This window comes from Vulpes lagopus, chromosome 3, assembly GCF_018345385.1.
Source record: "Vulpes lagopus strain Blue_001 chromosome 3, ASM1834538v1, whole genome shotgun sequence".
NCBI lineage: Eukaryota > Metazoa > Chordata > Mammalia > Carnivora > Canidae > Vulpes > Vulpes lagopus.
This window is the reverse complement of record NC_054826.1, coordinates 90,920,841-90,933,208: the sequence shown is the minus strand read 5'-3', so window position 1 is coordinate 90,933,208 and position 12,368 is coordinate 90,920,841. Positions and strand designations below refer to the sequence as shown.

Below are 12,368 nucleotides of genomic sequence, written 5' to 3'. Positions count from 1 at the left end.
TGGAATTGATCTAGTTCCTTCCTAGGTTGTTGTAAGGATTAAATTAGATCATATAAATAACACTTTATACCACTTGCTTCTTGCAGAAGAATGTTCCATCTCTGCTAGCATTAGGCTGGCTGCAAGAGCAGCATTTCTACTCCTAGGCAAAGATTGCTTTGTTAAACGAAGACCAAAGGAACAAGCGTGATAACTTTGCATCGGTGCATGACTGTGGGTCTGGACCACCCAGGACATGTACTGTATGAACCAGTGTATGTACAGATGGGAAAACCTCTCTAGACGTGGGATAACAGGACCCAGGGGACAGTGGGAGGACAGGAATGCTGGCCTAGAAAGGAGGAAAGGCCACAAAGAAAAACCTCAAAAGACATCTGCTGGCCTGTAGCAGTCAGAAAGTAAAAGCCAGGTGTGGACTCTGCCCAACTGTATACCTGGGATGCGGGGCGAGCACTGTGGTCCTGGGCTGGTGTGTCAGCAATATCTTCTGACCTCACGCTGCCTGAGTTGTCTCTTCTACAAAAATTACTAACATGCCAACTCTTGCCTCTCCGAACTTCCTGAAGATCTGTTGGCATCCTGGTGGGTTGTACACACATGTGAAACGCCATGTTGATGGACTTTCTTGCATTTTGTCATTTGCAGAGGAGCTGAAGGCCCCCTTGGAGGAGTACGTTCACAAGCGCTACCCTGGGCTGGTGAAGGTGGTGCGCAACCAAAAAAGAGAGGGCCTAATCCGAGCTCGCATCGAGGGCTGGAAAGTGGCCACTGGCCAGGTCACTGGCTTCTTTGATGCCCACGTGGAATTCACTGCTGGCTGGTAGGTCACAAGCTGGACCCTAGGGGCATTCAGGACCTGCAGTAGTGTGGTCAGAAGGAGTTAGAATCTGGGAGGTGGAAACTTCACCTGTTTCCTCTAGGGCTGCTGGACCAATGAAGAAGGGTGGGTTGATAATCTGGGATAAAACCGGGAAGCAGGGAATAGTGTGCTGTCTCCTCTGCTCCTCATTGTTGTGGTCATCACCACCATCATCAAAATTCCAGTGAGGATGACATATTAATTAGACAGAACTCTTGATAATCCTTGCCAAGGGGTCAAGAGAACCTTATTTGCTCTCTTTTCCTGCTTGTCTGTCCCCTTGTGTGAGGAGGATGGTTGAGTGATATTTGGAGGAAAGAGATCTATTATAATCCTACCTACTCTTGAAAACACATGGGATTATCTTTAACGTCGTTTGTAGGAAGGGGGGGTTCATAACTTTGCAGGTGTGGCCTCGGATGGTTTCCCAGGTGGTAAAAAGAACAGTCTGGAAGAGATTGTGGGGAGCACATGGGAGAGGAGACTTAGGATACAAGAGTAGTAAAGCCTCAAAATGCCCAAATCACTCAGTGAGCGTGCTGACTTTAGATTAGGGCTGTAGATTTGAAAAGCATGGTCACATGGGTGTTGCTGACTGCCCAGTTTAGGTAAACCAAGTCAGAGGTTAAATAACCTGTGCTCCGTTTGCTTAATTCCTAAGAAGCAGAGTCTTTCATTTCACAAACCATGTTTGGGACATGTGTCAATTCACTGGTGCGATCTTAAATAAATGCCGTTCGCAGTACCAGATTGGAAGAGCCACTATCCATTACCATTGAAACATTAAAACATCTGCTCTTCTCCATTTGCAGCACACTTTAGAATCTCTTTAATGGCTGGATCAAAGGAGAATGGTTGTGTGTGTGAGCGTGTGAAGATTTGGAAGCTGGGGTCACAGTTAACACTGGCTCCTTCAAGTGCACCTGGGTATCTAGTGTCATCTCAGACACTAGTGTTCTTTCCTGGTTTTTCTGCCGCCATCAGACTTGGTGACACACAGCTGTATGTTTGCAGCCCCGACCTCCCCTAAGCTTCGGAGTTGTTTATCTCTCATCAGTGGTTCTCAAAGTGTGGTCCCCAGATCAGCAGCATCATCTGGGAGCCTGTTTGAGATGCAGATTCTTGGGTTCCCCAAGACCTCTGCAATCAGAAGCTCTGGGAGTGGGTCTAGCAATCTGTTTTAACCAGCGCTCCAGGTAACTCTGATGCTTGCTCAGGTTTGAGAATCATTGAACTGGAAGTCTTCTGAACAGATGCACTTGAATACTCTATTGGAGCTTTTTCCCTTTTTTGCTGCATCCTTCCCTTCCTGATTCTTTTCTATCAAAACTGGTGATTCTCTCCATGTCCCCTTTCACTTGACTCTTCCCTCCCCATCATGTCAGCCTCTAGCTATCATCACCTCTAGCTCTAGCTGATTTTCCCTTTTATTTTGGATGTCTGCCCTTCCCCCTTGGCCTCGACCTCCACTCACCCATCTCACATCCTCATCATCATGCATCTAAACGCAATGGCTGCCTGCATCCTCCTTTTGACAAATATTTGCTAGTTGCCTACTATTGTCCCATACAGTGTCCTAGGCCAGAGGTGAGGTGACCAGCTGTTCTGCCCAGTGCTGAAGGATTTCCTGAAATGCAGGACTTTCCTTGGTAAAACCAGAACAGTCCTAGACAAACTGAGACAGTTGGTCACTCAGCCAGGGTTCAGAATCTGGCAGGATTTGGTATCTGCCCTCATGTAGCCTAGAGTCTAACTGGTCTCTATGTTCATCACACTTAGTTTCCACATGTTTACCAGAGTGACATATGTCCCTATGGTCCTTCATTACAAGGTAGACACTACACTGTGTCTCAACCTTCACCAGGTTATACCGCAATAATAATCTCCAACATCGGTGAATCATGACAACAAAGATTTTCATCTTGTCCATGTAGCAGGTCAACTGCCTGTGACTGTGGCTTGACTCCACATGTGCTCTGCATTCTGAGACCCAAGGGGTCTTTGTTATAACTTCAGATACCTTGCTGAAGTCAATGGAATTGGTAATAGCAACTTTTAAGACTGGCATTAGTTTTGCAATATTAGCCAAAATGTAGTACAGAGAAGAAAGGACTATTTGCAGTCAGTTGCTTATAATCTGTAATTTAAAACAGCTTAATTTTGTACAGGTTACACACCTGGCTGCTTATGTAAAGTCCTTCCAAGACCGTGTCCTTTTTGTTTAAAAAACTGGAATTCGTTTTCTGTTCTTGGAAGGGAACTTTGATAGTTAACAGTTTTTAGACTGTAATATATATAAAGTGTAAATACGACTATAAGAGATCACATAGGAGATAGTCATGTATTTTATTTCATATGCCAGCCTACTTTATTGTGAAAAGATTAGAGGTTGTGGGAACTTGTAGTAAAATGCCTTAAGCTGTTAATGGGAAGGCGTGAAATAAGAGTTGCCTGGTGGATTCGTTGGATTATCTAAGTCTACATTTGTTATGGTGCTAATAAGCAGTGTTAAAGCAGCCACCTAAAGAGAACAAAAATTTAAAAAAATATAAAGTCTGTAAATTAGCAATCTGATGATTGCCAAAGTGAGGCTGTTTTTATTTATTTGGTGTAGCTATATTGGCCCCCTAGACATGGTACTCTTCTCCCTGTTTCTAAAATCCAGGAATTTTAGTTAGGGGCTATGGGTCTGGGGATCGTAAGATAATGGTATTATTATCTAAAAACACAATCAGGTGGTAGGCATTTCTCAGCAAGGGCACGTAGTGCCGCCTCAGGTACGAACACCCCAGCAGTGGGCAGCCCCTGTGACTGTCGTGGCTGCTCCATCCTGGGGTGACCAGGGAGGGGTAGGCGGGGTAGCAAGTCACGTGGAGACATTCATGGGTCTCAGAGAATCGGAGGCTGCTTCCCTGAATAAACCCGATTCTTAGCTGATTTGCTCTCCAGAAGATGTGCTTCCAGCTTGAAGTAGCACAAATGGCCAAACGCAGACCATTTTAAAATATCAAATACAAATCTGTATTGAAGTGAGAGACACATGTCCTGTTCTGCGGCCTGAAGTGACAGGAAGCACGACTCTGTCGAGGACATCCCACGTTTGTGGCTCGGGGGAGGAGCCGGGGTGTGGCTAGTGGAGCAGCTGCTCCGATATGACGTCATCCTTTTGGCTCACACCCCAAGGGCCAGAGCGGGGCACATGTGGCCTGGGAGTGAGGGAGGGAGTGTGCCCTCTGCAGGGAAGCACAGGCGGCCAGGTGGTAAAGGTGGGATGTCTCCAGGGAGGGGTGCAGATCACTGGGAACAGGTGTACCTTCATCGCAGACCCAGAGATCATGCTCTGCAGCATCAGAAGCGTTAGCAGAAAGAAGGCCTTCTGGCCCTGCGCTTAGAAGTTCATCACAGCGACGGGCTGAACTGAATGCTTCTATACAGCAGGCCACCAGACCGGTGGAGCCTGACCCAGTGGAGGTCACAGTAGAGCTCATGGGTAGGGCATGAAGCCAGAGCATCCAGGTTAGAGACCCGGCTCTGCCACCAGCTGGCTGTGTGGCCTGGGGCAAGCGACTTTACCTCATTGGTCAAACACGGGTCATACTGTCTACTTCATAGGACCATTGTGAGATCTGTTAGTCAGCCTGGCCCATATGGAATATTTAGAATGGCACCTAGCACATGGCAAGGGCTCCATAAATACCAGCTACCCTTAGCTCATTAGGGAAAATAATGTGTGTTCCAAGATTAGCAAAGACAACATGTAGCCAGAGTGACTTGATAAGGTGGAGAAGATGGTCCAAGAGCTGGAAGGAGAGAGCCCTCCTCCAGAGAAATCAAGGACGGCTTCTTGGGAGATGTGGCACTTGATCTGGTGAGACTCCATAGGTAACTAGACTTTTTGTCAGTGGCCAAGAGCATTCCCGGAGGAGAACAGCATGAGCAGGTGTTTGGAGGGGTGAAACTCAGAAGTGTATCTGGAAACCGTTGACAAGTGAGTCCCATTTGGCTTCAGCCTGTACGGTGTGTGCAAAAGGATTGGAGGCAGTCAATGGCCCAGGGTATATTTTATTGCTTGTTTTAAATAGAAAGATGAGATGAGCCAACAGGTAATTCAATAGCTGGAAATGAAAAGAGATGGGAGGCAGGCCGAGCGTTCTCATTATTCTTCCAAATAATGCAGAGGAATGGGATTTTCACTTGACTCTTTTCCAAAGCCTGAGCTCTGTTCTAAGCAGGGAGATTAATGCCCTGGCTTACGAGAGCCATCTTTTCCTTCTCGAATATAGGAAACAATCTTTTCCTACGTCTGCCTTGGAGACACATGCTGGTGGGGGAGTCTGACCATCTGCTTCCTCCTAAGCCGTCAGGGCGGTACCTTGAACCTGGAGCCAGGTCCCCCTGCCTGTCTCCCGCCACAGCCCTGAGCGGGCAGGCTCGCGGGGAGGCAGGGTTCCGCCTGCCTCTGCATTCAGTGAGTTCCCTCCTGCCATTGCTAACCAATTCAATTAGATCCCTTTTAGGAAATCAATTAAATAATCAATTGAAACAACTGAAATAGTCACACACACCGAGAAGCTGGTGAGATGCTTATTAAAAGCAGGCCACCAAGGGCAGAAGTGACCCATTTTGGGGAAGAAAATTCAGCTCCTGCAGAAGAAACAAGAAGCATCAAGCAGCGCCTGAGGGGAACTGGCAAATGCTGGGAATCCGTGGTGCAGAGCGAGCTGTGTGCAGTCAGAGTGGGAAGGACAGGCTTGCCTTGGCTGCTTTTGGGCCGTCAGCACAAGAGAGGCCTGGGGCTTTCTGGGGAGAGGCCCCCGGGTTCTGAAGCCTTGCTCCCGACCTCTCGGGCCCTGGGCAGCAGCGCTGTATGATCCCTCCAGGCCAGGGCACGAGCTGCACTGCACTGCCTTGCAGTGAGCGCGCTCACATTGCACCATCCACCCCGGTGCCTCAGTTTCCATCTGAGCCCCGGCCTGCCCTGGAGCCCTCCCCACCCTTTAGCTACATTCCTGCTATTCCTTCTCTGTGGTGTTGGGGGCCCGGTGCCGGTGGAGGGGTAGATGTGCCGCAGGAGAGAGATTTTATTTCTACCTCCCTGTGTTTCAGGGCCGAGCCAGTTCTGTCCCGAATCCAAGAGAACCGGAAGCGAGTGATCCTCCCGTCCATCGACAACATCAAACAGGACACCTTTGAGGTGCAGCGGTACGAGAACTCGGCCCATGGCTACAGCTGGGAGCTGTGGTGCATGTACATCAGCCCCCCAAAAGACTGGTGGGACGCCGGAGACCCTTCTCTCCCCATCAGGTAGGTGGCAAGCAGACTCCGGGAGCCCTGGTGTCCCCAGATCGTGGAGACGGGGGGAGCCAGAGTGAGGGGTGCAGAGAGGCCCCCCGGGGAGGACCGGCAGGGTGCAGAAGCTGCTGCGGGCCTTCACGGTGTCCTGCCATCGGGGCTTTCTTGCTGAGCAAAGACACCACAGTTTGCTTCTTTAGCTCAAGTTTTCAAGTGCAGCTTATCAGATAGCGATCCTGAGAGATTGAAACGATAGGAATGTTTGCCTCCTTTTATTCATCCCCATCTTCGATGGGCTGTGCTCAGGACAGCCGGGGACAACCGGAGGGCCTTGGGGCAGCTCTGGATGACTCTTGCCTGGGTCCTGCCCTGCTGCCCCCAGAGACAAGGCGATCAATACCCTGTGGTACCCCAGCTGGGGAGCTCCTGTGTAAGGGATGCTGAATGACGTAGGTTAACTTTGGTGCCATATTCCTATGGCTGCTGTGACAGATTACTCCCAGTATGGTGGCTGGGAACATGCAGACATATTGTCTCACACTCCACAGGTCAGAGGTCCGAAATGAGCTCTTACAGAACTAAACTCAGTGTGTGCACAGGGTGGGGATCCTTCTGGAAGCTGTAGGGGAGAATCCATGTCTGTGCCTTTTCAACTCATAGAGGTCCTCATTCTTTGGATTGTGGCTACATCACATCCCTCTTCCTCCTCTTCCTTCATCACATGCCTTTCTTCTCCCTCGGACTTTCCTGCCTCCAGTGTGATGGGCCCCTGTGATGACATTTACGGTACGTGTGGTAATCTAAGATAATCCTCTGGCCCAAGGTGAATCACATCTACAAAGTCCTTTTTCCCACGTTAGATAACATTTGCAGGTTCCAGAGATTAGGATGTGGATTTGTTTTTGGCAGGGGGCATTGTTCAGCCCAGCATAGATGCTCTGATTTCTCACGAAGATGATATCCGACTTCTCGTTCAGTACTTTCTGGGAATTCTGCTGAAAGGCCATACAGACTTAAGATCATCATGGTTTTGTCTTAAGTTAGAAGAGGTGGAGGAGGCTTTCCTACCTTGGCCTGGTTTTAGGGCAGTGTTTGTGGGCATACAGGAGGATGGCAAGAAGCAATTGTGGAATAGAATGAGGAGTTTCTGCAGGTGGTTTTGAAGTTCAGACTTGTCACATTTTAAATAACTAAGATGCCTCATGTTCTCTTATTTTCCTGCTCAGATTGAAACCTGAGGAACTAATGGCATTAGAATAGAGCTGCCCTTGGGTGAATTTGTGCAACAAGGAAGGTGATGTTTTGGGCCAGTAACTTCCTCCACCAAAGATGTCTCGTGACTCAGTTTCCATCCCAACCTAGATGTTCAGTGCTGTTGTGCAATGCTGCATGAACACATTCTTGGCTTCTTGCAAATAATAATGTAAACTCATCACTAAGGTGCTACCTGGGAAGCAAGGCATAACCTTTGGGGATATTTAAATTTAACGGGTGAGATACCACCTCACATCCATTAGGATGGCTACTATCAAACAAACAAACGAAAGAGCAGAAAGGAACAAGTGTTGGCGATAATGTGGAGAAATTGGAATCCTTGAACATTGCTCGTAGAAATATAAAATCATGCAGCTGCTATGGAAAACCAGTGTGATGGTTCATCAAAAAATTAAAAATAGAATTACCACACAATCCAGCAGTTTCACATCTGGGTACATACCCAAAAGAGTTGAAAGAGATATTTGCACACCCATGGTCATAGCAGCATTGTTCACAATAGCCAGAGGGTGGAAGTAACCCAAAATGTCCACCAGCAGATGGATGGGTGGATAAAACGTCGTGTATACACACAATGGAACATCATTCAGCCTTAAAAAAGGAAGGGAATTCTGACATATGCTACAGCATGGATAAACCTTGGAGACATTATGCTAAGTGAAATAAACTAGCTACCAAAGACAAATACCGTATAATTCCACTCGTGAGGTACCTAGAATAGCCAAATCCATAGAGACAGATAGAAGAATGGTACTTGCCAGGCGCCGGAACGACGAGAGGAATGGGGAGTTGTTATTTGATGGGTATGAGTTTCAGTTTTGCAAGATGAAAAGAATTCTAGAGATTGGTAGCACAATAACATGAATGAAATTAATGCTATTGAACTGAGCACACACGGTACTTCCTTCCTGACACACAGGGTGGCTGACCTCCAGCTGTGACAGATGAGGGAATGGGTGTGCAACAGGGGTGTTAGCCCCAGAGGGAAAGCAGTGGGTACAGTGCCATGCTGTAAGATACCCAGAAAACATAGCTTTTCCTACAGATGAAAGGCACTAAGCCGAGATTTAGCGTGTATTTTATGAGTTACGGTAATATTAGCAGATGATTAATATGCACTTTAAAAAGACTCAAGAAAATAGAGTCGTGATCATGAGTCATTAATATTACATGTATCTCTGATGTACAAAACAGAATCAAATATCAATGATCTCTTTTTAATGTATCATAACTTATGAAATGCTTAATTTGTTAATAGTGGATGGAGCTATTTAATTGTAAGAAGGAATTTTTATGGCCCTTCTGATGTTATTATGCAGATACACTGTGATTTCTTAAATGTTAGGATATGGTGGTTTCCACTCCCCATTGTGTTCCTAATATTTTAATAGTAATGCCTTTATTCTGGTGAAGGATGGGATGGGGAGCACATTTTCACAATCCAAATAGCGTTCAGCTAGATGAGGCTGTAGATCCTGAGTCTTCCTAGTAGACAACATAATATAGGAGATTTTGCATTAAGAAAATTTGTATCCTTAAAAAACGAAAATTTATATCCTTTCTGTTTTACTTTTTCCTTTATCTTCCTGTATATAGATCTTTTTTTTCTGCTGCCTGGTAAATAGTTTATTTCCCACGGTTTTCCATTTGTCCTCTGCTCTTCCTTGTCTCCACCGGAGCTTCTGGAGTGGAGAGTGGGCAGGTGCCATGAAAGAGAGCAGAGTCCAAGTATGAGGCTGGGGCATGGAGCCTGAAGTATATACATGCCCCACCCAAGGAGGCAGCTACCAGCCCCCTGTGATGGGTAGAGGGTGGGGACACAGGGCTGTTGGGTCCTCAGACTTTGTAAAGAGAAGACACACATCTAGATCATTCTGGGATGCCTGGGTGGCTCAAGGGTTGAGCATCTGCCTTCAGCTCAGGTCGTGATCCCGGGATCCTGGGATCGAGTCCTGCATTGGGCTCCTCCCTCTGCCTGTGTCTCTGCCTCTCTTTCGCTGTGTCTCTTATGAATAAATGGATAACATCTTTTAAAAAATCTAGATCATTCCATGAAATCTCCTGACTTCAAAATGTGGCCCCAAATCCCTCTTCTTCAAAGCTATGAGAGAGACCTCTGTCATCCCCAGGACAGCTATGGTTGCTGTTTCCCGCACAGGGAGCACCTGTGGTATATGGCATCATGGCGGGACTGGGGGATTTGGGGAGTGTTACTTGGAGCTATAGGAGAAGCACAGTTAGACTTTTTGGAGCTTGAGGTAAGCCATGAGGCCCCCCTATCTTGAGGCCCCCCTGTCATCCCCATTGTCTGTCACTGCCCTCTGCTGCCATGATTCTTCATTGAAATCCTTGGATCCCTGACCCAGCTCTCACCTCTCAGAGAAGGGGCTCACATCTATGACTTAAGCCCTGATTTTTCTTCAGAGTGACATCATGCCCAGTGTCACATTAGTAACCTGTCATCAGACCAGTGGGTTTTAGACATTTTTGAGTCAAGGACCTTTTGGCTAACCTAACAAAAGGCATAGATTATATCAACCATGAACATGTACAAGTGGGCAGAACTTTGCATATAATTTCACAAAGTTTATGGAGGCCTTTATGATCCACAGAGCTTATTTGAAGAACCACTGCTAGGTGTTTCTACTTGCCCCTCCCAGCTGGAGAGCCTCTCTTTACCATTCTTTAATGGCCCCCAGACCATCTGCTTTATGAAGCCAGGACTGTGGCTAGTTCACAGCGGTAGTCTCGATGCCTAATTACCACCTGGCATTTAGTTAGTTTGCAGAAAATCTTTAGCCAGTGAATGAATGGATGGATGACATCTGAGGCTCTGAAGAGAGGTCAGGGCTAGCAATCAGAAGGAGAGATTGCCTGGAAGTCCATTAGAGAAAGACAAGGAGAGCCCCAATATTCCCGGGATGAAGGGAGCCTTTGTAAAGGAGACTGACAAGCCATGATGAATAGTCGGAGAGATGTGAGGACAACCAGCAGAGTCAGAGATTTAATGACAGGAAGACCTAAAGCACCATTGGGCTTAAAGGGTCAGTTCATCATGGCCTTGGTGAAGCCATTTTAAGGGAGTATTTGGGTCTGAAGCTAGCTGGCAGTGGGTGGAGGAACAGATGGGACATGAAGAAGCTGGGAAAGTGAGTGAGGTATTTGAGGCAGACTCAACTCAGGGAGGTGATGGGTAGAAACTGGAGGATGGAAAATAAGATCAAATGATATGTTTTTTAGAATGGGGGAGACTGAGCATGTATGTCCAGTGCACTCAATAAGTAGAACTCATGGGGTAGATTGGCTGGCCTAGTCAGTAGAGCATGTGACTCTTAATCTCAGGGTCATGAGTTTAAGCCCCACATTGGATATAGAGATTACTTAAAAAATTATTTAAAAACAAAGGAACTCATGGAGTAAATTGATAAAACCCCAACTGTCTCGGTTTCCTCCTTGCTCAGTGAAATGAGCTCTTCCTTAGCCCAGATGATCTCATGAAGACCCCATGTAGATCTCATGATGTTTCTTATCACTCTTCAGTAACACAAGCCCTATGGTCACTTTAAGTCACAAACCAACCTCAGTCCGTTATACAAATTATCCCATCTCATGTCATTGTAAAAAATTTGAACTCCCTTGAAATTAAGATCTCCTCAGGGAGCCGGGGTGGTTGAGTCTGTTAAGCGTCTGACTCTTGGTCTCAGCTCAGCTCTTGATCTCAGGGGGGTTGGTTCAAGCCCTGTGTTGGGTTCCACGCTGGGCATGGAGTCTATTTAAAAAAAAATTAATATCCCCTCCTGTCCCTGGCTGGCCCTTTGCAGTGAAGAGTGGCTGGAGTCCTTATTCTTTCTGTCACCCACTCACCTCTTCCTCAGGAGGGCAAGAGGAAGGTTCTTCCAGTTGCTCTGTGTAGGGTGTGGGGGATCTGAACCTCCAAGCTACTTTATTAAGGTGACAGGGACCCTCCTACCTCGGGCCTCCCCCAGGGCTCCCTCCACCTCTGCCTTGGTATCTATCCCACGCTCTTATTGCTAGGGCTCCTGTACTCCAGAGCCACTTTGTATTTCCAAGTAATTAATCAGTTAATTAATTTACATATGCATTTTAAACATTTACCTTTTTTCAAGCTTTATTGAGAAATGATTGACGAATGAAAACTATTTAGTGTGCACGATGTGATGTTCTGGAATCTGTACACATTGCAAAATGGTGACCACAATCAAGCTATTTAGTATGTCCATCACTTCACGTAATTACTTTTTTTAAATGGTGAGAACCCGTAAGATCTGTTTCCTCAGTTAATTTCGAGTATATAATGCATTATTATTAACCATGGTCACCATGCTGTATGTTATATCTCCAGAACTTACGCATCTCATAATTGGAAGTTTGTACCCTTGGGCCAGTGACTCCCCATTTCCCCTACTCCCAGCCTCTGGCAACTGCAATGCTAATCTCTGTTTCCCTGTGAGTTTGACTTTTTTAGATTCCATATGTATGTGCAATCATTCAGTATTTGTGTTTCTCTGTCTGGCTTATTCCACTCAGCATTGTGCCCTCTGGGTTCATCCAAGTTGTTGCAAATGGCAAGATTTCCTTCTTTCTTAAGGCTAGATCGCATTCTGCTGTATGGATAGATCACATCTTCTTGATCTAGTTCATCCATTGATGGACACTAACGTTGTTTCCATGGTTTGTAAGCTACAGTCTTGGGCATCCCTCTTGTTCTGTTTTGTTGATGATTTTGTTTAAGGTGGTAGAGTACACACAATGTAAGTTTTACCATCTTGACCATTTTACGGCATAGAATTCAGTGGCATTAAGGATACTCACACTATTGTGAAACCATCAACACTGCCCACTGCCTTCCCCTGCAGGGAAGCATTCCTCTCCTAAACTCCACTCCCTTGTTGGCTGTTTCTTGGCTGTTGACATTGAACTT

General features: G+C 46.5%; 1 protein-coding gene across 1 annotated transcript in view; it reads left to right on the top strand.

The window, feature by feature from the left end:
• The window catches only part of GALNT17 (polypeptide N-acetylgalactosaminyltransferase 17), a 433,146-nt gene that overhangs the window by 217,482 nt on the left and 203,296 nt on the right, over nt 1-12,368 (top strand). Inside the window, exons 4-5 of the mRNA XM_041750030.1 lie at nt 646-820; nt 5,966-6,163. Coding sequence (XP_041605964.1) covers nt 646-820; nt 5,966-6,163 — 373 coding nt within the window. The remainder of the gene's footprint in view (nt 1-645; nt 821-5,965; nt 6,164-12,368) is intronic.